Genomic DNA, 25149 nt, shown 5'->3' with positions numbered 1-25149 from the left:
GTATGGTACCAATCAATAAAGAGACTTTTTGGTTTGACCGTGTCTTGGTTGGTCATTGGTGCTCAATAATGACACCGCCCAAGGCAATCTTTTCCCCCTTCTTCCTGTAGTCCTAAGACCAGTTATTGGGGAGAAGCTATTAATTCAACTTGTAGATTTCACTCCCATCTCACATTTCCTCTCTTTCTGGTGTTGCTCCTCGTGTCTCAGCTTGGCCCATCTCCCTTAAAAGTTGACTTCGTGGTCCCCCAGACTCTTGTTCCTCACTGCCATCTTGGGGCTGCTAGACAGTGGCCCTCCTGAAGCAGGATTCCTGGCATAGATAGGCCTGTATGGGTGGGGTAAAGGGACCATGCTTAGGAAGGGGCTTGGATTGATGGAGCTTTGGGTGGTTAGAATGTCTGGGAGGGCTCAGCCAGGGAGATTCCTACCCCTAACCCAGGGAGGCCAACCAGCCCAGTTGAGAGCTCTGAAAAAGCCCTGGTATTAGGTCCCCGGGTGGGGAAGTCAGAGAGTAGGGGTTATTTGACTACTCGCTGACTGGGTGGAAACACAGAGAGAGAAAGGAGGAAGCCTAAGCACTTGCTACGGGGCAGCCTGAAGCTCCACAGAAAGATGGAAGGAAGAATAGGGCACTTTTCCAGGTAGTTACTCCCCCTAAGTCCCCTCTCCCACCACCACCATTAAAGAAGATTGGCAAGACAGGCCCTGCTGTGGATTGGGTATAGGGGTCTTAGCACCTACAAAGCCCCCTACCCAGGCTCCATATTTACCCCAGGCACGGGAATTTGAGCCCTCAGACTTACTCTGCCACTAAGGTCTCTCTGGATGTGAATTAAGGCCTCGTAGACCTGAGCCTTTACCCTCACTTCCCAACTGGTGGAAGAAACCAGAGGATAGCACTGCATGGACCACCCTGCCCTGTCTCCAATTCACACAGTGACCTTGGCCCTACCCTGCTGCCAGCCCTATTCATTACCCTAGAGCCTCAGGACCCCAAGGTCTGCATTCATGTGTGTACACAAACACACACAAACACACCCATTCCTCTGCAGATCTAACCTGATGACTACCACCAACTCACTTCTAGGAGTGCTAGGTAATACCTACCTACCTGCAGTGTGTTTGTATCTGGCACTAGGTGAACATTTGGCCTTTTCTCTTGACTGGCCAGTGTGTTATGTATGTGACTGCTGAGCTGGGAGAGGGCTTGGATATGTATATATAAGGGAACATATACATGTATGAATATGTATGTGGGCTAGTGTATGCATTTGTTTATGGTGTATGTCTGAATTCATTCAGCTAATATTCATTGAGCTCTCTCTAGGTGCTAGGGATACAGTGCTGAACAAGGCTGAGAAGTCATGACTTCTGAGTGTGAGTGGGAAGCTACAAATACAGAAATGAGGATATATTGTGGAATGCATGGCTTGGCAGTACGATTATGCTGGATTTCAAGATCACTGGGGGCAGCAGTTGTGTGACTGGGCATTTGCGGATTCACATGATGTGCATGTGCGTTGCGTGTGTGTGTGTGTGTGTGTGTGTTTTGGAGGACGTGGGGGTAAAGAAAAGAGGTAAAATGCCAGGCTGAGATTCTGCCCTGCTTGGGGATGGAGTGTGCCAGAGAGACAGGGGGACCCACTTTTTGAATTCAGGAAACACAGTGACCTGGGACTTCCTCTGGAGCCCTGGATCTAGCTCCTCCCTGTTTGCCCCAGCAGCCCCTCTGGGGAAAGTCCTTGGTCAGGAGGAATTGCTGGGGTGGGGGAAGGGAGAAACCCTTCAAGTCGGTTTATGCCCTCTGTTTCCACATGCAGGTGAGGGCCCAGTCCAAAGTCCCAGCACAATACCGAAAGATTTGTTTCAGCTCACCTGTGCCCCTGCCAGGCCCCACTACAGAGGCATGGCACCTAAACCCCCCAGAACCCCAATACAGCCTGGACCCAGCTCCTTTTTTAGGACTACTAGTTGAGTCCAGCACAACCTTCAGCATCTTTTATACCCTTAGCCCACTCTAGCCTGATCTCTAACCCCTTTCCCTAAAGGTAAGACTCTAGCCTAGCCAGCCTGACCCAGTTCAATCTGACCTCAAGCTCCATCCCCTGAAGTGAAAAGTTCTAAACTGCCTACTTCCAGAGCCTCCTCCCACCCCTTTTTTCAAAAAGTAGGGCCTTGGGGATTGGTACACATGGAAGTGAGGGTTTGAGATTAGGAGCTACAGCCTGGATGAAGAAGGGAAGGGAAGGGAAGGGAAGGAGGTGCTGAGGATGGCCTAGGCTGAAAGGAAAGAAAGGTATAAAAATAAGTTTTGAGTCAGTGGCCCCCTACTTCCAAGCTGAATTTCAAAGATGCTTTTTTGGCCCCTGCTGGTCCAAGCTCCCAGTATCCAAAATGCTTACAACTAGTTATCTACCCTTTGGGCCCAGTCAAATTCTCTCTTAGGATAAACTGCTGCTGAGACTCTTCCCCACCCCCACCTTAAGTTTTTCATGGAGCAGAACAGGAAATGGGTGGGAGACTACACACCCTGCAGTTCTTACCCTGGGGAGTGGGGGAAGCCAAGTGCAATGGAAGGTCCCTACTCCAGCCTTGGGAAGAGGCTATTTTCTCACCAATTCCAGGACCCTTCTCCTGGATTCCACCCCTCCTGCTGCCTCAACTCCATATCACTAGCTCAGCTCTCCAGGAAGAGAACCTAGAGATAGTTCCTACAGAAAAGTCCCAGAGAGGGTTGGGAGATAAGAATCTTTTCCCCATTGCCCCCAAACAAGTAAGGCTACCTGGAAGAGGTAGGCATAATTCTCTCCCTTTTCCTTAATGGATGTCAGGTGCACAGAATTAGTTGAATCATAACCTTGGTTCACACACTCTTCATTGTTTCATGCACAAGACACATTTATTTATTTATAATACTGTCAGAAGAACTCGACACCGTGAAAGCTAGGACCTTTGCAATAATAAGTCTAATGGTGGTCCATTCCCACTCCATCCTCTCCCAAGGTATCCATCATTCTTTTTTCATTTTTATTTATTTATCTTAGCTATATGTATTCCTAAAAACTTTTTTTTTAATTTTAAGTTGTTTTTAATTAGAACAGCGAGCAAGCAATATAGTACATACAGCTGGGCAGGGAAACAGTAAACAAATGGTGACATACACGTATAATTACAATTTATAATCCAACTGAAGAGTCCAGGATAAATAAAGGGAGACCTAATTTAAAACGATGTGTTAAGGAAGGCCTCCCTGAGGGGATGATGTATCAGCTGAGACTTGAAGGATTAGGAGGACTTAGCCAGGTAGAGCATGGGGAAGACGATTTCAGGTAGAAGAACAGGTCCTCATGCTGGGAAGTGCTTGGCAGCTTGGAAGAATAGAATACCAGTAGGCTCTGAGCCTAGTAATCAAAGGGAAATGGTGGCAGGAAAGAGGCTGAGGCAATGCCATAGTGTCGGAGGTGATGATGATGATGATGATGATTATAGCAGTTAACATTCATTCTACACCAGGTATTGTGAGAAATCCTTTATATCAGTCATCTCGGTAAAAGCTTACCACAGCTCTGTGATGTGAGTACTCTTATTATCTCCCGTTAACAGGAGAACACTAAAAGCCAGAAACAGGGAAACTAAGAGCCAGAGAGGCCAACCAACTTGCCCAAGGTCACAGAGTCAGCAAGGATTTTGAATTTCATCCAAACATAATGGCTGTCACTGAAGGGTTTAAGGCAGGTCACAATTAAAACGTGGTCTCTCCCCCTGAGAAACTCCTAGAGCCTGGAAAAGTCAGGCCAGGCCACAATTTGAATAAAAAGTACATACCATGAAATAGGATTAAAATGGGCAAAGTGCTATAGATCTATAGGGAGAGAAATTAGTTTTGACCAAAGAGATCTGTGAAGGCTTCTTGCTGAAGGTGAAATTGGTTGTGATCATTGAAGGGAGGTGGAGATAAATGGATAAAAGACAATTGTTTTCAAGATTCATCCATGTTATTGTATGTACCAGTATTTGATTTCTTTTTATTTCCAAATAATATTTCATTGTAGGGATATACTACATTTTATTTACCCATTTATCAGTTTATGGACATTTGGGTTTCCACTTTTTGGCTGCTGTGAACATTCATGTACACATGTTTGTAGAGACAGATATTTTGATTTCTCATGGCTATCTACCTAGGAATGGAATTGCTGGGTCATATAGTAACTCCATGTTTAACTTTTTGAGCAACTACCGAACTGTATCCAAAGTGGCTGTACCGTTTTGCACTTCTAACAGCAATGTATAAAGACTCTAATTTCTCTATATCCTCCCAACTGTTGTTATTATCTGTCTTATTATAGCCATCCTGGAGTGTGGGGAGTGGTACCTCATTGTAGTTTACATTTGCATTTCTCTGTTGACTAATAATGTTGAGCATTTTTTCATGTGCTTATTGGATACTTGTATATTTTCTCTGGAGAAATGTCTATTCAGATCCTTTGTCCATTCAGTCGTCTTTTTTATTATCGAGTTTTAATAGTTATTTATATATACTAGATACTAGTCTTTTTTCAGATACATGATTTGCAAATATTTTCTCTCATTCTGTGGGTTGTCTTTTCATTTTTTTTGAGGGTGTCTTTTGGAGCACAAAAGTTTTAAGCTTTCATCAAATTCAAATTGTCTGTTTTTTCTTTTATCATTTGTGCTTTTGGTGTGCTTAGTAAACTTTGTATTGAAGCATAACATACAGAAAAGTACATATATTATAAATATACAACTTGACAAATTTCCTCAAACTGAGCACACTCTGTAACCAGTGCTGAAATCAAGAAGTAGACTCCAGAAGTCTTCCTCATGACCCTTCCCAATCACTTTTTTCCTTCCAAGATAACTACTGTCCTGATTTTTAACATCATGATTAGTTTCACCTGTTTCTGATGTATGTAAACAGGATTATACCAAAAAGGCAAAGATTTTCAATGATTCTACCCAATGCTGGAATGACATGAAGAGACTAGAATTCTGTACCCTTTGAGTAAACTAATCTCTCAGAAAAGCAACTTATATTAATGTGCACAACGGAAATTCCATTTCTTGGAATCATAGCTTTACTCATAATACAGAAAGTCTGGAAACACCATAAAATGATAGATAAGAGAATAGCTTGATTAACAATGATATCCTAACAATGAAATACCACATAGCTATCAAAATAACGTTACCAAGAGGTTAACGAATGTGAAAAAAAAAAAAAACACACACATGAAAAATGTTAACTGAAAAAGAAGGATAAAAAAATATACAAAGTGCTTACAATTATGTAAAGGAGCCTACTCATGGGAAAAAATACATGGGAAGAAAATACAATATTTCTGGTAAGATGATTGAATTCTAGGTAGATTTTTTTTTTCTTTGCAATTTTTCAAATTTCCTTTAATGTATTCATGCCACCTTTATAATGACAAATACTAATGACAAGACAGAATCCTGGTAGAAAGTAACAAAGACCTGAATTATAGCATTTGTGAAGGGGCTGGGGAGAGAAGAAGGAGAATAAATATAATTTGGCAGTTTACTGAATTTGGAGAGTGAGTGGGAAGGATGAAAGCAGATGTTGAGGTCTGGAGGAACTGAGAGGACACAGATGCCATAAACTAAAATGGGGATCCCTGGAATGATCACAATGATGCTATAGACACCCCTGTTTTGAATCCTGGCCCAACCACTTACAGGTTATTTAAGCTTGTTTCCTCATCTCTAAAATGGGGATAATAGCACCTGTCTTACAGGATAGTTAGGAGAATGAATTAATATAGAGAGTTTAGAAAGTGCCTAGAACAGAGTAAGCTTTCAGTAAAGATCAGCTATTGTGATATGCCCAGAGGCCCTAGAAGATCAGGGGCTAGGATTTCTCTGTCTTCAGCTACCAGTCAGACTGGAAATAGTCCCTCCACCTCCCTTCTTTTAGCCAGCTCACCACCAGGAGGTTGCCAACAGGAGTGGAAATGGATGGGACCTAAAGTGGGACCTGAAGTAGGAAACTGCAAATCAAATAGGCCAGTTTAGCAGTAAAGCAGAGAAGCTCTGGAGCACCCCATCAGAGCTCTCTGGATGGTGTAAGGAGGGGCCTGGAAGAGGCTATCTTCCTTTGCTCGCTCAGTAGGTGCTGGCTAATTGGGTATATTTTGCCTCATCACTGTCTCCTCCTCCACCTAGACCTAGACTTGTTTGAGAGCACAAAAAACAAGGACAACCAGTGGGAGAGCTACAAGAAGATAAGCAGAACTCTGTTTGCTGGTCTGGCCTCCAGAGGCCACTTCTGCCATTGCCCCTCCCTGCCCTGTACATACATGAGGCAGGATGGGTGAGTAGCTACTTGGATGTCTGACTGAAGTCTAAGACCACATTCCCTTCTCCTCCCCTCCAAGGTCTTGATATGTGAGGCTAACTACATAATGGTGCCTGGTGTTTGCCTCATCTTTGGTCTGGTGCTCGTACTGTCTGGCCTCAGCCTGTACTGCTGCCCATGTGAGTTCTGCAGGGGCTAATTAGTTCCATCAGTCTAGTTCCCAGCACCACTTGCCTACCTACTTCCTACTGGCCATGACCATGCTCCTCCTATATGTTGTCCTTCCTCTAACCAGTGCCCATCCCTCAAGTCTGAAAGCTGGTCCCTCAGGCCAGGAGACACCTTTGGTCTCCTCAGAGAGATTCCCATCCTAACCTGTGACCCTTCCCCACCTTATGCAACTTGCTCCCCATTTGACTCTCTGGGCTCCATGCCTCCAAAAACCTTCTCTTGCATTACCCAGAATTCCTCAAACCCAACTACTGTCCATACCCTGGCTCCTCTCATTTGCCCCTGACCCCTCTTCCATTTTCCCCTCATTCCTAACCCCACCTCAATCTGTCCCCTCCTAATTTCCACACCTCTACCTGTACTCTACCCCACCCCTCTCTCCTAATTTTCTTCACGTCTCTCCACATTCTGATTTGGTCTGAGTTTCCTTTCCCTCTCCCTACTGCCTTGTGTTCCAGGATCTGGAATATCTGCAGTTTCATAAGCAATACGCAACTACATGAGGCCATTTCCTATAGTGGCTACTCCTTCAGAAATAACAAGTATAACCTTCGCTCTTCCCATAAGTCCATCCTTGGAGGGGATTTAATACTCCCTCCACCCGGAGAATTTCCCTCTGGGCCAGACTTGGATCCCACCCTCATTCCAGAATCCCAGCCTCTCAGAGAGCTTGGGTTACACCTCCTGCAGGAGTGGGAGTGTCACATTCCAAGCATCAAGGTTGCAGGTGATTGACAACAGCTCACCCAATTTCATTTCTCTCTCCCTTCTCCCTAGGGATCATTTCCAGGCAGGAAACCTCCTTTCCTCAAACTTTCCCTTACTCCTTGCATTTTGACCCTCCTCCCTCTACTTCCCAGGACTTGGATATAAGCACTATCTATGGATGGGAGACCAGAAAAATCCAGTCCAACCTGCTGGGTGAGGTAGAAACAGCTTGCAGTGGGACTGGGAGGGGTGGAGAGCCCTGGTGGTTCATTATTTTCCTGTCTCCCCTAGACTTCTGCCCTTGCTTGGGGATCGACATATGGATTGCCCTCCATCTCTATTGTGTGTGTGTGCTTGCGTGCGTGCGTATGTGTGTGTGTTTAACACCACCAAGCAATTCTCTGATACCAGCTGTGTGTCCTACAATTGAATTCAATCCTGACACTATCTACCTGGAGAATAACATCAGATCCCACAAGTTAAGGGTTCCATCCTACAAGAATGCCCTCTACTTTAGATGCCAATTGAGAGTCCAGGTTGTTACCTGTGCTTCTGACCAACTGTCTATAAATAGGACATTCCCATGATCCCCTCCTCAGTTTAATCAATTTGCTAGAGCAGCTCACAAAACTCAGGAAACTAGTTACTTACTAGATTACCAGTTTGTTACAAAGGATATCAAAGGATACTGTTAGAAAGAAGCAAAAGGTCCAACATAGAGTCACTTGTGCCAAGTCCCACATCAGGGAACCTAATTGCAGTTTCAGCCTCTCCCAGGAATGTGATTTTTAACCAATTTGGAGTTACCCAATCAGCACTAGTGAGGTAATCCACATGATAGAACCTCCCCCTACACCCCCAAAGAAAAGTCACCTTGCCTGAAATAGTCCTTTCTTTTGTTTATGACTTCTTGTCCCACCCACCTTCTGCTTATAAAAGCCTTCCATTTTGTATAGCTCCTCAGAGATCCTTTCTGCGCTGGGTGGAAAGCTACCTAATTCACGAATTGTTGAATAAAGCCAATTAGATCTTTAAGTTTACTCAGTTGAATTTTGCTTTTTAAGAATATGAATGAATAGCCAAATGAAGAGATACATAGGGTGAGGTCTGGAAGGGCCCCAAACACAGGAGCTTCTGTCTCTGTGGAGTCTGGGATTTGCCACCCTCCTGCCATGTGGATGAGTTCTAGTTCACCAAGCTAGAAGCTCTCAAAACACTGACCTTTTGGGTTTTTATGGAGGCTTCATTACATAGGTACGATTGATTAAATCACCAGCCATTGGTGACTGATTCAACCTCCAGGCCCTCTCTCTTTATAAGATGGTAGGAGGGTGGGAATGAAAGTTCCCACTGTCTGACTCTCTAATCAAATGGTTGTTTCCCTTGGCAACCTAACCCCAACCTTAGGTGCTTTCCAACAGTCACTTCATTAACATAAACTCAGGTGTGATTAAAAGGAGTTTGTTATGAATATCAAAGACACGTTTATCCCTCTTATCATTTAGGAAATGCCAAGGTTTTTTGAGGCTCTGTGCCAGAAATGGCAATGAAGACCAACTGTATATTTCTTATTATAAATCACAATATCACAGCATCGAAATACTGGAGTCTTTGTTTGAGCAGATTGAGAGTGAGAGGGGTGAACTTTCGGAGTAGCTGTGGGTGGGTGACCCGAAGTAGGCTCAGAAAAAAGCAGGCCCACACTGACAATAGTCAGGACACCCACACTGGAAGACCTAATGCTTGGAAAGAAGGTACAGCTATTAGGTTTGAATCTTGCTTCAACCACAATGGAGCCACAAATGGCACATTTAATTTAGAGCCAGTACAGCTATGTGGAATCAGTAAAGAGCATTTCCATTCCAAACAAGTGTCAGGGTGAGAAGGGAGACAGTATCTCAGTTACACTGAGTGTGAATTCAATGATTCAAGCATTCTTCACACAACATGGACCCTAAAAGCAAACCGACATGCAGATCTGATGCTTAATCATTGAAAGAGCAATTAGTTCCAAAGCAGCAGGGCTGGACCTATGAGAGCTTGTCTATGCTTTACTTTATGGATGACTTAAAGAATTTTCATGTTTTGACTATATTCAATTATTGATCTATTCATTGACTTTAGAAACCCTTTGCATGATATAATTCTGTATTTTTCTCAGTCATTAATATTCCTGAGCCTCAGTTTCTTCTAATGTAAAATAGAGTTAGAGAAACTGACCTTAGCGATTCCTAAGGTTCTTACCTATTAGTGCCCTTCAAGTGATATGTATAGACTTGACAACTTAAAAGTAATTTTTTCCACATTCATTCTCCCTTTTAATCCTCAAAACTGCCTTGTAAGGTAGATACTATTACCTTTCCTATTTTATGACTAAGGAAATTTAGGCTCAGAGTGGTTTAGAAAGGTACTCAAGGTTACACAGTGGGTGGTGAGGGCAGGATTAAATCCTTCTGAGTTCTTATCCAGCGAGTCTCTAGTTATACTTCTAACAGTTCAGAATGCATGAAAACATGGAAGAATGCCCCAGATCTGAGAAGGCAGGCAGGCTTTCTCGAAGGGTTGGGGCTAATTAAAACTGAAAGATGTAGTTTTACATGTACCTCCTTTGCTTGATAAGTTTCAGTGCTCTTGGTCCTTTGTTCATGCATCTGTCTTCTCCAAGTCCAGTGTTAAAAACCCTGCTGCTAAGGCAGTCCACTTATGGCTGGGGGTCCTATCTTGGAGCTCAGAGGCATTCCCCAGGTCCATGGGGGAAGGGGAAGGGTGCAGGCTTAAAGCCTATAGACCCTTCTCCTTTATAGTCTCAGCTCTCTCACCTGCTAGCTAAGGATCCAGCTTGCCTGTTGGCAGCTTAGTTTTCTCATCTGTAATGTGGGTATCAAAAATCCTGCTCTGTGGGCTTCAGAGAGTAGGAGCATCAGATGAAGTGACTGACAAAGAGGTGCTTTGAAGTGTGAAATACTCTTCCAGTGGTGTGTGTGTGTGTGTGTGTGTGTGTGTGTGTGTGTGTGTGTGTTTGGGGGAGGGTGGAAGGTATCCAAGGCTTCTCCAGGATGTGGCCTTAGGTTGGCCTGGTAGAACAGTGCCTCCCTGAGCTGAGGTCAAAGCCAGGTCCTCTTTCAGCTATCAACACCAGGGTCTGGGTCCTGTTGTTCTTGGCTCATCTCCTAGCAACCAAAGCTTTGAAGAAAGTCCTGCAGAGCACTGGGGATCTTGCATCTTAGCTAGCTCACTAGGAAGAGTGACTAGCTAAAACAAGAGCTTCAGACCCTGGGCAACATGAGACTGCCTCCTGAGATCCTCAGCCCTTTACTAGCATCCTGAGTCTGGCTCAGAAAAGATAGCCTCCATCCAAGATATAAACCCCATCCTTAGCGAGACCCAGTGAAGGAGACCTGACCTCATACTTGGGGTGTATGTTAGCTTTCTGGGATTGCTGTAACAAATTACTATAAACTTGGTGACTTAAAACAATAGAAATGTATTTTCCTACAGTTCTGGAGACCAGAAGTTCAAAATCAAGGTGTCTAGAGAATTGGTTTGTTCTGGATGCTCCAAGGTAGAATCTATTCCAGGCCTCTTTCCTAGTTTCTGGTGACTGGCAGCAATCTAACTAAGTTCCTTAGCTTGTAAACCCATTACTCCAATCTCTGCTTCTATCTTCAGTGGCCGTCTCCTTCTGTGTTTCTGTTTTCTCTATTTCTGTCTTATTAGGATACTCTTTCTTGGATTTAGGGCCCCTACTAGTCCAGGATGGTCTCCTTTTGAGAGCATTACTTTAATTACATCTGCAAGGACACTTATTTCAAATAAGGTCATATTCTGAGGTTCTGGGTAGACGTATTTTTTGGGTGCCATGATTCAGCTCACTACGGTTGGCTCCAATTTAATGGGTGAGACCTAAACCCACACTTGGAGAGTTTCTGAATCTGAGAGAAGAAATCTATTCCTACTTAGAAGCCCCTTTATGATGGGGAAGACCTCGGTGCCCCACCTGGTCCCCAAGAGCATTTAAACTGAAGCAGGCACACAAATGTTGGTGGCAAGGAAGAGTCAAAATTGGCAGAATCCAGACCACTGTTCTCTATAGAACAATGTGAGGGCATTGTATCCAGTTCATGCCCAGATTTGGAGTAGGAGGAGAAGAGAATTTCTGTCTCTGTGAAGCAGGTGAGGCAAGCAAGTCACAGGGTCCTAGTCCTTGCCCACCCCATTATTTTCCTTCAGCTCCCAGATGTCAATGAGCTGATTATTGTTACATTCTTTTTTGAAAATGAAACTCATATGATCACCAACAATATGGGAGTGTTCCCAAGGATAGGAGGTGTCTTATTATTCTAAGGAAGGCACCAGGGTTAAGCCCCCTTTTGCCAATCCAAGCACCTTTCCAAGCCCTGCTTTCTCTTTTCTTTCAAGGGCCTAGCCATTCAGCTAGGTTATTTTCTTTCCCACTTTGGGGGTTCTCTTCTTGATCTGGGAGCCATGTAAGCTGTGCACTTGGAATCCCCTACGCCCCCTTTCTTCCTTCCTATAAGCTGCAAGAGCCTCAGCCTGTTTACCGTCTACCCATTTAATCCTTAGGGCTCCTCATGCCTCTAGACTGGATACTGAGTGGGGCACGAACTGTCCCCACACCTCTTTGTCTCCCCTGTTAAGATCTCCCTAAAGACAATTACATGGTATCTTTTCCTTTTAAAGTTTTACAGGTGATAATTATGGGGAAAGAGACCTAATATTACCAAGTCACCAGTCCGGGGGAGGTTTGAATATTTCAGAAACCTGGGAAACTTCTGCCAGCCCTGGTCTGTGGAATGAAAGGACAGCCCGCAGCCTGGCTTTTCCTCCTCTCTTCTTAGCCCTGGTCTGAAGACACCAACCAGGGCACCCATTCATGTTTCCCTTATGGCTACATCTGAGCATCTCCTGGTTGGTTATTCTCTCTCTGTTATTTCCTCAGCTTCAGGCAGGAACAGCTCCTTTAGGGAAAGATTTTTAGGTGAGACACAAAGGCTAAAGGATCTCATTCTGAAGAGGTCCTAGTAGGGTCGACTCTTAATTCCCCCTTTCCTAGAATCAGCCACATGAATTTGGGGTGAGAGAAACTTGGAATACCATTAGGAGACCCAGTCTCTCTATAATATCCCAGAAATAGTGGACAAAGAGGCACAGACATTGTGGCAGGTATGGAGTGGGGTATCCCCTCAGCTCCAGATCCTGCTCTTGTACTACCACCCCATTCCATCCCCCACCCCCAACAATATGAATACTATGAATACCCAGCTGGAGAGTACTGGGATGTCAACGGAGTTAGCAATACAGAAGATCTGCTGAATTCAACTTTTAAGAATTTCACTGTACTGGTAGATTTAGTGGATTTGACCATCCATTACACACAAGCTCAGAATCCATTGCTTTGAGAGATGGGGTACAGGAGTTGTGAGCAATGGGAAGGGATGACCAGTGCTTAGCAGGCTGATAATGGGAAATTGAAGTTAGGGGATAGAGCTGGGAGGTACAGGGCAGATTTGGGACTGACTGAGAATTGCTCCCCTCTTGTTTTCTTGATGGGTCCTCAGCTGTCCCTACCTACATGACCCCTTGAAGTTCTGCTTCCAAGAAACTATTCACAGGGGAGAAATGAATTGACCACAGGCTCTCTTCCTGGCTTTCCCTCACGCCAAGTCTGGAAGCCCTCTTCGAGTTAAGGGTCTGACTACTGATAATTAAGGGGATGAAGGGTAACAAAACTGGTAAACATGGAGTCAAGAACCCACTCCCAGCTCCAGTTAAACTGATTTTGAATAAGGCCTGACATCTTATTCCTATATTTCAAATTCATGTAAGATAGGACCTCACTGTGCCTTTGCAGGAGGCATGGGTCCACAACTTTCTTCCTATTAAATTATCCAGGTCAGGTTGGTAGCTGGGGCAGAGTTCTAACCCTAGAGAGAAAGCCTGGCAGCTCAGGCCTCCTTTCTTTGGGTGATATTGTCCTAGCACAAGTCCAGGGTCTCTACCTCTCCTCATGATTTTGTTCCCTGAAATCTGCCCTGACTTCCTCCTCCACCTCTCTTGCCCTCAGAGAACCTTAATTTATCACCTCTAGAGGCTTCCTCTATTCTTAATCAAGAAATGGGTAAGTGTCCATGTTTGAAAGTAGTGGATAAAGCTGGCTGTGACCAAAAAAACCACTAGGGGGAGCCTGTGCCTAGGAAGACTAAGTGGGGACCTGGGGAGCCACTTGAAGGATATTTCTTCCCTTTTCTCCATGGCGGTAAAGGTGCCAGGCATTCCAGCCTGGGGGAGGGGGCTCCTTATGGAGCTAGGGTGTCTAGAGCTGCCCCCTCCCCACTCTCTGAGGCTCCCTCTCTTTTCCTGACCACACAGATCAGTAAGAACCAAATTCTGGTGCATTGGAACACTTCCTAAGGACAAGTTCCCTGACGGCTATATTCAACGTGGGGATCAATCCTCAGCCCTTCGACCTCACCCCACAACTCCCACTAGCTCCTTCCACCCATCCCTTTCCTAGAACCTCACTGACTCAGTCTTTCCCACCCCCTTTTCTTTGCTTGTTTGGGGATCGGGGGCCTCTGGGTAGTACCAGTTATGTCCATTCCTTCCACCCCAACTCCCAAGATGGCCCTGGTTCAGTGGCTTCCCCACCCCCACCACTGCCCCATCTTCCTTCAAATTTCGCTGACCTACTTCTATCAATTTCAGGTCTGGATCAACCAAACAGTGAGTCTGGCCTAAGAGAAGAAGGGAAGAAAGCCAGAGAATCCCTAAAGTCCAGAGCCTAATTCCTTCTCACTCTGGGCCACGGGGACCAGTCAGTTCCTGCATGTACAATAATAATTGAATCTACATTGGTACTATGATATGTTATAATATGCTAAGGATACAAAACTACAAATAACCATGGTCTCTCCTCTCTAGGAATTTATATAAACAACATAATTTGATGAATGCCTTTTTAGAGGTATGTACCCAGATATGTGTGAGAACAAGAGAAGGGGCAACTAAATCTGTTGGGGTGAGTAGGGAAGTCTTAGGCAGGGAGGTGAGGCTCGAATGTATCTTAAAAGGTTTAGGCGAGGCAGAGAAGAGAGTGGAAAGCATGCCAAGCATAAAGCATGGGGCTGGGAAGCCTAGTGAGTTCAGGGAAACACAAGTAGTTCAAAGTGTAATATATTCTTCAGAGGGTGGGAGAAGAGTGACTGGAGGAAAAAAAAAAGTGGACAGAAGACTGGAAAAGAGAGTCAGGGCCAGTCATGAAGGAAGAGATGTGTTTGTTGAAAATTTGGTCTTTATTACTCTGAATATTGAAGTAGGTGCTGAATGTGGTCATATTTGCTTGTTATAATATTCTGGATAAGCAAGGTAAGATTGGAGAAGACAGGGACACCAACTAGAAAGCCACTGTAAAAGTCTCAATGACAGGTGACCAGGGCCAGGCCTAGGGTGGGTCAGGGCATGGAAGGACATTGACCCAGCCTGGCCACGGGGTCCAATTTCCTATAGGCCACATGTAGAGGAAGTGGTGGGGCTCTGATCTATAGCCTTTGCAATTGGAGAAGACTTGGGTCCCTGTAGTCCTGTGGTCCAGTCGTTGGACAGCATGGAAATTAGGGTCTTTGTTCAAATAGTAGATCCCCTGGTGAGGGAAGGCAAGCATAGAGCCAGGGCTGGAAATATGGAAGGCAAGCATAGAGCCAGGGCTGGTAGGGAGATGAAAAAAAGAGGATTAGGTCCCATGGCCACATAGGCAGGTAGAAAAGTCTTAGGCTTTGCTTCTTTTTTGGCCCTGACTGTATTCCGATCTTCCCTAGCTTTAGCTTCACCTTCAAGCTTTCCAGATGCTACTGCCAATTGAACTTAAGAGGGTCCCAAAGGCGAGGCTTACCTGAAGGAAATAGTCTTACCTGCTGGCCTAGGATCCTCTCCCTCACCTACCTAGGGACCTCAGGCCCCTCTTAGCACCTTCTTCCCAGGGACCTTGGACTTGGGTCTTGTACCCTGCTCAAAATCTCCAACCCCAGAACTTCCCCTTTCACCCATGTACCCTAGGTCAAGGACCGCAGCTCATAGATTTCCCATTTCCCCAGGTCTCAACATCTTGTCCAAGGATCCTCTCTATGTTCTGGCCCTAAAACACTCCCTACCAACCAAAGACCTCAGACTTGGGATCTTTACTCACCTGTTCAGAGCCCTCTGACTTAGAAAGACAAAACTGAGTGATCTCTCTGATAGTCCTTTCACACACTCTACCAGAGCCTAGTCACACCATATAGATTTCTGCATCACTTAACCAATTGCTAAAGTCCTGAGATATGATTTGGGGTGCCTTGCACTTACCCCATCGGAGGTGGGGCACGAGGAAGGACAAGAGCAATCAAAAGCTCAGTCTGTAAGTGGGTGAAAGCTCCCGTCTAAGCCCATCTGCTCCCCTGAGAGCTGCCAGGCTAAATGGTTCCCTACCTGGTGACTCTTCTAGTGGGTGGGTAGCCCTTTAGAACTTCCTTGAGCTGTATGACTCCAAGGATGAACCTGGCCCCCTTCTTTTGCCCTTGCCCCCAGGGGCTCACTGAATACAATTCCTTCTCCTTGGAGCACAGAGGAGCCTCTAGCCAAATCTCAGATGAAGAAACAACTACGATTCAGCGGGATCATGAACAGGAAGTAGATTCCTGTTTTTGTCCATCCCCAGCTTCCTATTGAGGAGCCATAATGGGCCCAGCCATAAGACCAAGAAGAGGACTGCTCCCAAACCAGGAAGGGGCTGAGGGAAGACCTGTCCCTAGTTCTGGGCCTCCGAGAGGAGCAATAGCTAAAGGGATGGACTTTGACTTCTGGTGTTGATAGATAACAGGGCTTGAGAGCCAGGACAAGGGTCATCCAAGTCTCATATGAGACCAAGGTTTGTCCTTAAATTTCAATGAGGCCAAGGAACCACCCCAGGACTTGGCCATGAAGATGAGCCACCTCAGGACCTCCATGAGGCTGAAGAGTAACACCAGGCCTTGAAAAGCCTGAGAGGCTGCCTCCTTTTGCCAAGAGACTGAGGAACTGTCCTTAGTCCCATATAAAACTAAAGGGCCACCTTAAGCCCAGGATGAGGCTGAGCAGAATCCAAGCTGTAGGTCCCAGCTTAGGATGAAGCTGAGTAGCAGTCCTTATCTTGGTTCCAAGTCTTGAACACAGGATAGCTAGGGGCCCAGGATGATGCCAGCTAGCAGAAGTGGGCATAGGGCCAAGGCCTCTGGTCTTGCTAAGCCCAGATGAACAGAAATCTGTGCCAAAGATGCTTGTTTCTTGTCTTAGGGAGTCAGCAGGGATGTGAGGTCTTCCAAGCAACTCTGCTCCAGTGACTCTTTGTACTAAGCCAGAGGGCTCTGGAGGTAACCTTCCTGTCTGGGGCAAATCTTCCCTCAACCAGGTGTTGCTCCAGCAACCCTAGGGGAAACAGGTATGGGCCCAGGATCTATCACGGGAACAGAAGAGTCTGGGGGAAAGGGTACAGCTCTACAGATCTCCTTCCTCACAGCAGGCTAGAGAAGCTAGCACTGAGTCAGGAATGAGAAGTGAATTCAAGACAGAGCAGATAGTAGCTACTGGGCTGTATAGTGAGGTAGTCCAAATCTTAAAGAGTTGCTACTTTCCAGGTGACTGACCTTGGTCAAGTAATCATTCTAAACCTTATTTCCTCTTTCTAAACCTGTAAACTGGGACTAATATTAGTACTTTCCTGATAGGGTTATTAGAAGCATTAAATGAGGAGTTATTAAAGACCAGCAGAGTGCCTGGCATATATTAAATGCTCTTAGTGTTTATCATTTTCATTATTCAAGTGGCCACTTTAGCCAACAGATTTAGATTCAACGGCTCCCCCTATAACCCAGAACCCTCTGAGACTCTCGGCTGTTTAAAAATACACAGACCGTGTATATATTTCTAGAGCGTTTTCTAACACCAACAACCAGTTCTCTGTGGACATTGACTGGGTGTCCTATAGGTCAATACAACCACCTGGAGGTAGTGCAGACCCCACAAGTTAAGGGCTCAGTCCAAAATGACTGCCTGACTTCAAATGCAAATTGCACTAAAAATAAATAAAAATAAAATGTTATAGATTTTTTTAAAAGCCAGTTGCAAGTCACTGGTACTTCTGACTGACTGGCTATAAGTTGGGAATTCTCATGCTAGAATGGCTCATAGAACTCTGGGAAGTACTTCACTTGCATTTACATTTACAAAGGATACAACCGGAGAAAAAACAGATGAAAGAGATGCATAGGGCAAGATATGGGTGTGTGTGTGTGTAGCTTCCAAGCCATCTCTTGGTGTCACCCTCTCAGCATCTTGATGTGTTCACCAAGCTAGAAACTCATCAAACTTTCTTGTTAGGGAGTTTTTACAGAGCTCAATGTCTTGTCCCACTACCCTCCCAGGAGGTTAGGGATGGGGCTGAAAATTCCAACCCTCTCATCACTTGGTCTTTCTGGTGACCAGGCCCATCCTAAAGATGGGGGATCCACCTTAAATTACCTCATTAGCAAAGAGGCGGGTGTGATCTTGAGGGGTCTGTTATGAATAATGAAAGACATTCCTATCACTCAGGAAAGTCCAAGGGCTTTAGGAGAGCTCTGTGCCAAGACAAAAACCTTAGGATAAAGACCAAAACATATTTATTACATCACAATATTTAATATATATATTTTAACACTGCTCCAGAAGAGAGAAGAGTATTGCACGCATAGGTCCTAGGCCCTCTCCGACTCCTAGGCACCCTTCCCTGATCACAGAAGCTATTTTCAGCCTGTGTCAGTCACACAGAGGTCCTGTCCAGATGGTGCCCAAGCCTCCAGGACTGGGTGGTCTGATGTCTGTAAGGTAGTCATAGGTCACCGAGGTGGGGTGGGGGGTGGAGTGCCTTGGTCCCAGAGGATGTCCTCATATAGACTTAGAACTGGACCTGAGGGCCGTCCTTGAGCCCCAGTCTGCTCCAGCAGAACTCTGAGCAAGCCCACAGTGAGAGGGGGCTCTGCTCCAGGCTGAGGGAAAGGGGTGGGGGGCTCTGACTCATCTGGGAGGTGTGTCCGAAGTAGAAGCAGGAGCTCAGCTGGAGCTAGGTCTGGTGGGCACAGACGGCAAAGAAGGGGGAGGTGAGCATCGAGCCGGCGGTGCCGGGCAAATTCGGCCAACAGCAGTTTAAAGATCTCACTTCGAAGCAGGGGGCTGGAGGGGCCGAAGGCTAGGCCAGCCTCCAGAGCCCGCTCCCACTGCTCCTTTTGCATCAGCTGTCCCACAGCTTGGAGCACAGCTTTGGGCCGCCCACTGCCTAAAAGCAGCTCTAGCTCTAATGCCTCAGGCCTAGTCCCCTCCTCACCTAAAACAGCTAGAGCTCTGCGATACAGGGGCAGCCCTGGGCCCCCTGCTCCCCAGCCAGGACCACCTTGCTGCTGTGCCAGTTCCACAAAGGGTGGTAGCCATCGTGGTTCCAGCTGGCAGAGGCATTGACACAGGAGTTCAAAGAGGGGCAAAATTCCATTGGCGGGTTCCTTTCCAGCTGCTGTACCTCCTAGAACTTTCTTCCACACATCAGGAGGAGCTTGAGACCTCAATCTGCCATTCCCATCTGGCTGGAGCTGCAGGGCCCTAAGGACGGCACCCCAGGCTGCTGTAGGAAGGGCTTGGAAAATGGTGTTGAGTTGGGCCAGCTGGTCCCCCATCAACTCGGTCCTCAGCAGGCGTGCTACTTCCTGTTCTGCCAGCTGGGTCCAGCCAGCCTCCTCATCGTCCCCAGCCACCAGCTGGGCTTTGAGCTGCTCTAAACCCCTGTAATCCCGAAGCTCAGCCCTCAATGTGATCAATAGTGTAGATGGGGACACGTGGCCCTGGAGGATGGAGGCCAGGGCCTGAGGTGCTCGGAATATGCTGTCGTGTCTCAGTTCCTCTGGGGTGAGTTGGGCACCCCGCAGGCTCCGCCGCTGGTAGTACTCACAAGCTTCCTCAAACACCAGGTCTTCAGCTGAAGGCAGCTCAAGGCCCTGTGGGGCTTCCCAGCTTACTCGAAACAGACCCAAGGCTGAAAGCAAACGAAGACCCCCTCGAGTCTCCAGCTCTTCCTCATCCCCCGTGCCAGGGGCTAGGGGTTCCAGCAAATGTACTCTGTCTGTACTGAGGACCTTCCTCTCCAGCAGCCGCCCACTGCCCATGTCCAACAGTTCCAATGTAGAGCCCAGCACACAGGCCAAAGTACCATGAAATGTTCCCAGTGCTGCAGACCCTGCCAGGCCTACAGGTGCCTCCTGCAGGGTGCCAACAGCCCGGCTACCACCGTGGGATTGCACCAGGCTCACAATGCCCCTGTAGTCAAGAAGTAGCAGGCCCTGGAGAGTTGGGGCCCAGGTATGTACAGTCAATGGCTGCCTGGGGGACAGCAGCCCAGGAAGGCCCCGCAGCAGGGTCCGGAAGTCCCATGTGTCCCCTCGTCCAGGATTTAGGCTCTTACTGTGGGAGAGGCCAAGACTTGGGGCAGCCACCATCACCTTACCTTTGCCTGGGCTCCAGATGAGCAGAATGTGGCCCACGCCAGGCCAGGTTGTGGCAGTGGGCACCAGGAAGACGTCCTTACGGGAAGCCAGAAGCTCGAAAGGTGGGCAATGGTGCAGGAGGATGTCTGTGCGACCCAGGTTGGTGCCAGCCTCCCCACTGGGCTCCAGAGTCCTGACGCATACACAGTGGCTGAAAGCAGTTGACCGCGGCACAAGCCGGCCTTTAGCATCAGCCTGACGCTCCTCGCACCAAACCAGGCGGCCTCGGGCAGCCGCTACGGCCACCACGCGGGATCCACCTCCCGGACACAGCTCAGTGCTCTGCAGCAGCCGCCAGCCAGGCCCCACGCTGGCTCCCCACACCTCAGTTAGGCCACTCTCCCACACCAAGACCAACGCTGGTCTCATCGGCCACGGCAGGAAAAAGGCGTCTAGCGGTGAGGGGTGGCCCACCGGCCAGGCACGCTCCAGCTCTTCGCCTGGTCCACACACTGCGACCAGCAGTTGCGGGGCTGGCGCCCCCGGGGGTCGCAGCAGCAGGAGGTGGCGGCCGTCCGGGCTGCAGCGGACTCGGACTGGTGGGCCCGCAGCCAGCAACTCCCGGAGCCGGGCAGAGCCGCTGAAGTTGCTCAGATCCGAGAGCAGGCGCAGAGTCGCCGCACGCTTCATAGTGTCCCCCTCTCCAGAGTATGCCCAAGTCCTGGCCCAGGGGAGCGAGGCCGGGTCTCAGCCCCAGGTTCCCATGGAAAGTCGAGATTGGGGCTGAGACTTCCGTCCCGCTTAGATGAGGTGGGCGGAGGCCAGGCCTGAGAGTTTGCTTCGCTCCGCCCTCCCGCCAGGCTAGCTCGGGGCATGCGCTTGTTCCTGCCCCGCCCGCGCGACCCCGCCCTCCAGGGGAGGAGTCATCGGAGCCTCTCCGTGGGAGGAACCTTGCAGGCGTTCAATGGTCTCAGCGCTTCCGACTTCGCTAACCTTAGAGATGCTCTCTGAGCCGGGTGTAGGACCCTGCCCCAGGAGGCCGCGGAGTGACCCAGAGTTTGACTCAGGAATCGGGATTCTAGACCGCTGAGCCCTGAACTGAAAAGCGACTCACTCCCAGGGCTTCCCTCCAAACCTTGCTCTCTCGCCCCAACTTATTCATTCATTTATTCGTGAAATTTTATTGAGCCCCTACTCAAAGTAGACAGCCCTGAACAAAATTGAGTACCTCAATCTCATGGAGGTGACAATCTGGTAGAAAATAATTATAATAACCAATACTTACATAGCACTTATTTGTGACAGCACCGCCCCCCACCCCCAACAAGCCCCTTTTACAGAGAAAGAAAAAGAACCACAGAGATTTAGTAAATTGGCCAAGACCACACAGCTATTAAGCAGTAGAGTTAGAGGTGAGCTTTCAACCACAGGCAATCCGAATCCAGTGTCTGCACTAAACTACTATATCAACAAGTCATCAAAACTAAGTTTGCTAGAGAACGAAATTAAAACATACTTTAGGGGCACAGAGTGTGTGTGTAATTTCTCCAGCAACACCCACAGATTGATATTGGGGGTCCTTTCCACCCCTGCTTTCTCAAGTGATGTGGTATTTTTCCTCCCTCCAAGTCTGGGCCCTCTTTATGAGGTCTGCTTCTCCCTCTCCCCACCCCCACAACTTCCCTGAGAACTGCATCCATTTCTATTTCATCAGCTTTATTCTCTTGCTCTCAGCCTAGAAACACTTTCATCTGTCCTGTCTTAGAAGTTGCTCTTTCATCCTCATTTTCCCACCTCTAGCCTTATTGCTCCCTCTCCCTTTCCTTCCAGTTAAGTTCCTTGCAGGGATCCTTTAGCGATTGCTTCCTCCATTTTCTCTTCATCTATTCATTCCTCAAACTACTACTTACCTGAAGTAGATTTCCTGAGGTCTTCAAGGACATTTGAATTTCCTTTTCTAAGATACTTGACAACTTCTTTATTGAAAGTCTCTCCTGTGGTTTCCTTGGCATCTTTCTCTTCTAATTTTCCTCTTTTTCAGAATTTTGTTTGCCATTAGTTCATTTTTCTTCACCATCCTTTAAATGTAGGTGTTTAAATTCTATCTTGGGCCTCTTTTTCACCTTTCTAGGCCATTCCTTTCCTTCTCATGGCTTGAACTATTACCACTAAGCCAATGGCCCCAAAATATTTATCTACAGCTCACATATCTTTGCTGAGTTCCAATAAAGCATATCTATGTGTCTATTAAATATTTCTGCCTGGATGTCTCATAGACATTTCAATCTCAATTCAAGCTTTGTCCTAAACATCACTTCCCTGTCCAAATTTGTTCCTCTCCCAGTTGTTCCTAGTTGCCATAGGATTTCCTTTATATTTGTATCCTTATTTTTAGTGCAGAGCCTGGCACAAAGAAGTATCTCAATAGAAGTTTGGTGAAAGAATAAGTAAGTTTGAGTGGGCACATGTTTATGGGTGGGATATCACTTAGGAACCCTTTGGCTAAGTGTTACAGAATAGTTATAGAAATAGGTTATCTTAAATAAAAACGAAATTTATTAGAACATAAGAGACTCATGGAATCTGCAGGAGACAGGAAAAAGAGCAGGAACCAAGACACTCTCTGAAGATCAAGAAATAGGAAGCACAACTGTTTTTCAGCAGAACCATCCAGGCAGGATATACCTGTCATAAATAAATTCTGACCATTCCTTCATCTTTGCCTCTTTTGATCAAGAGCTGAATTCCTTGGAGGTTGTATCTCATGGCTAAGCTTAGGTCATATGAGCTCACCTACCTTGGTTGCTCAGGGCCTAATTTTCCACCAAGACTATACCCAAAGGAAAATGTCCCCAGAATTATGGGAAGGGTTCAATGATGAATAATCAAATTAATATGACATGGGCCTTTTATTATCTCCATTTTCCAAAGCCATACAGCTAGTAGGTAGCAGACCTGAGATTTATTCCTAGTGTTCTGGAGGTTCTGCTCTTACCTACTCAGCTTATGGTCTTCTAAACCTACCCTTGTCTGAATGTGTAATTAATTCACTTTCCAGACATAGTTGTTGGCAGTGTATTGTGTTGCTCCACCTCCACACCCTCTCTTTTCCTTTACTTCTCTTCTCTAAGACTTGTCTCCATCTTAATCTTCCCCCAGCAAGCCTCTGGAGATTGACATGGAATTTTCCTTTCTCTGAATTTTCTAAGTATTTACAACTTGAAACTTTCTAAACCTGTTCTTGATAATTCACTGATATTTGAAGTATTTAATTGTGTATCTAACTCTGTATCACTTTGTTACAATATAATCTCAGATTTTTTTTTTTTTTTTACTATTTCCAGAACTGGATATTCAGTATTTGCTCAACAAAGGTTTCTTAAAAAGAAATCAGGTATGGAAAAGGGTTCTTTCATCTGGACAGGAGGCTTCTACCTGGTGTTCAGGAACTATTGGGGTTCACCTTAGCATTCCCTGGCTGTCTCCTGTTTCAACAGTATTTGGACAGAGCAGACGCAGGGATTCCCCTTCTTCCAGCCTCTGATCACCCTCTAACCTCATTTCCAGTCTCTTGGAACCATCTCAGCCATCCTGGCTCCCGAGACCAGCCAACACTGTTTTTTGAGCTTAACTCCTTACTGTCGAGCAACTGTGAGCTCCTAAATTAATCAGCATTATTCCACCCAGGTGGAGGCCACCGTCAACTGCCCGGTAACCTCCAATTGCAGGCCTCCTACACCTCTCTCTAGGTTTCTATTTTGATTACAACGATATGGCTCTAGGAGGCGTGGGCCATTTCTTCCGTGAGTTAGCTGCGAAGAAATGCGAGGGCGTCCAGCGTCGCTTAAAGATGCAAAATCAGCATGGCGGCCGCACCCTCTTCTGGAACCTGCAAAAACCTTCCCAGAATGAGTGAGGTAAAACTTCAGATGGCATAAAACCTGCCATGGTTATGGAAAAGAACCTGAACCAGGCCCTTTTGGATCTGCGTGCCCTGGGTCCTGTCCACACAGACCCCCATCTCTGTGACTTTCTGGAAAGCCACTTCTTAATGAGGAAGTGTAACTCATCAGGAAGATGGGCGACCACCTGACTAACCTCCGCAGGCTGGCCAGCCCCCAGCCTGGGCTGGGTGAGTATCTCTTGGAAAGGTTCACCCTCAAGCAGGACTAGGAACCTTTGTAGAGCAGAGGCCTTTGAGGGGCCCCTCTGCATCCGCCTGGTACATGGGCTTCTGTCATAGCCTTTCCTTGCAACCACTAGGCACCCTTCTAACTACTCTGGAGCCCTCTCCCTTGTAGTGGACCAAATTGAAACAATAAAGCTTTTTTCAGGCGTTCCTCCCCCACTCTCCCTCCCCAAGCACCTTCCTTCCTCTTTCCCCTTCTCACATTTTTTTTTTATATTCAGTTAAGTAAACTTTTTACTAATAATCTCGTCTTACACTACTTGCAAATAGACAAGAAAAATAAAAATCTTCCAAGAAAGAGCCTAATCTTCTAGTTCATTAAGATCGCTTTCCTGATAGATCTGGGTTCAAACTCTTCTTCACCTCTTAACTCTAGAACCTTAGGCAAGCTGTTTAGTCACTAAGAACCTTTGTTTTTTTTTTTTTTATCTGTTAAGTACCTACTTCAAAAAGTCATTGTAAGAAATGAATGACACCCCCCTACATACTGTCCAGCAAATATATTTTTAATATTTCGCTTTGCATATGAGAAAAGATTCAGAAAGGTTACTTGCCAAGTTAAATAGCCTTACATGGTGATCTGCACAGAGTAGGCACACAATACATATTTGTTGGACAAATGAGCTTGTTTCCAATCTTTCACTTACAAAGTTGCAATAAACTGCTTGGAACATATATCTTTCCAAATTCTTCCAGTGTTTCTAGAGGACGCACTTATTTCTAGGAGCAGAATTGCTGAGTTCAGAGTCTGCTGTATTTAAAAACATTGCTATTGTAACTTGCATCCAGTGGATCCTCAATATATGTTTCTTTTGCTAATTTCTTTCTCGCGGTGCATTTCGGGAGTTGTTGTCTTTGTGAGGCACGCCCGGAGTCACTATCTGAGCCAACCTCAGGAAGCGGGCGTGGACAAAGCTACTAAACGGCGGGCTTTAGGACCCGGCGGGGTACGGGGGGGCTGGGGTACGGTCGGGGGAGGCCGGGAGCGCGGCCGTGAGCCGGGAGCAGCGGCGGTCGGTGGCGTCGGGAGCGAGCGCCCCCGGGAGCGGCGCGGGTGGTGGAGGAGGAGCCCCGAGCCCGGTAAGCGGCGCCGGCCGGGGCTGGTCCCCGAACCTGGCCAACCTCTGTGGGTCCTGCGG

General features: G+C 46.7%; 2 protein-coding genes and 1 pseudogene across 2 annotated transcripts in view; 2 read left to right on the top strand and 1 right to left on the bottom strand.

Moving 5' to 3' along the window:
- Positions 1-17956: 17956 nt before the first annotated feature.
- HPS6 (HPS6 biogenesis of lysosomal organelles complex 2 subunit 3) lies at positions 17957-20636 on the bottom strand. Its single transcript, XM_016154567.2, has one exon. It carries the CDS (start codon positions 20509-20511, stop codon positions 18190-18192), a length of 2322 nt encoding a protein of 773 aa, XP_016010053.2. The 5' UTR covers positions 20512-20636; the 3' UTR covers positions 17957-18189.
- Positions 20637-21058: 422 nt separating this feature from the next.
- Positions 21059-23994, top strand: LOC107515539 (annotated as a pseudogene).
- Positions 23995-24974: 980 nt separating this feature from the next.
- Positions 24975-25149, top strand: part of ARMH3 (armadillo like helical domain containing 3) — a 146705-nt gene continuing 146530 nt past the window's right edge. Inside the window, exon 1 of the mRNA XM_036223129.1 lies at positions 24975-25090. The gene's annotated coding sequence lies outside the window, so the exon portion shown is untranslated. The remainder of the gene's footprint in view (positions 25091-25149) is intronic.

Source organism: Rousettus aegyptiacus, unplaced genomic scaffold (assembly GCF_014176215.1).
Source record: "Rousettus aegyptiacus isolate mRouAeg1 unplaced genomic scaffold, mRouAeg1.p scaffold_m13_p_6, whole genome shotgun sequence".
Taxonomy (NCBI): Eukaryota; Metazoa; Chordata; class Mammalia; order Chiroptera; family Pteropodidae; genus Rousettus; species Rousettus aegyptiacus.
Note: the sequence above shows the minus strand (reverse complement) of the source record. Positions and strands in the feature narration are given on the sequence as shown.

Coding starts and splice junctions, on each gene's coding strand:
- HPS6 (XM_016154567.2), bottom strand. CDS start 20,511: ATGAAGCGTGCGGCGACTCTGCGCCTGCTCTCGGATCTGAGCAACTTC.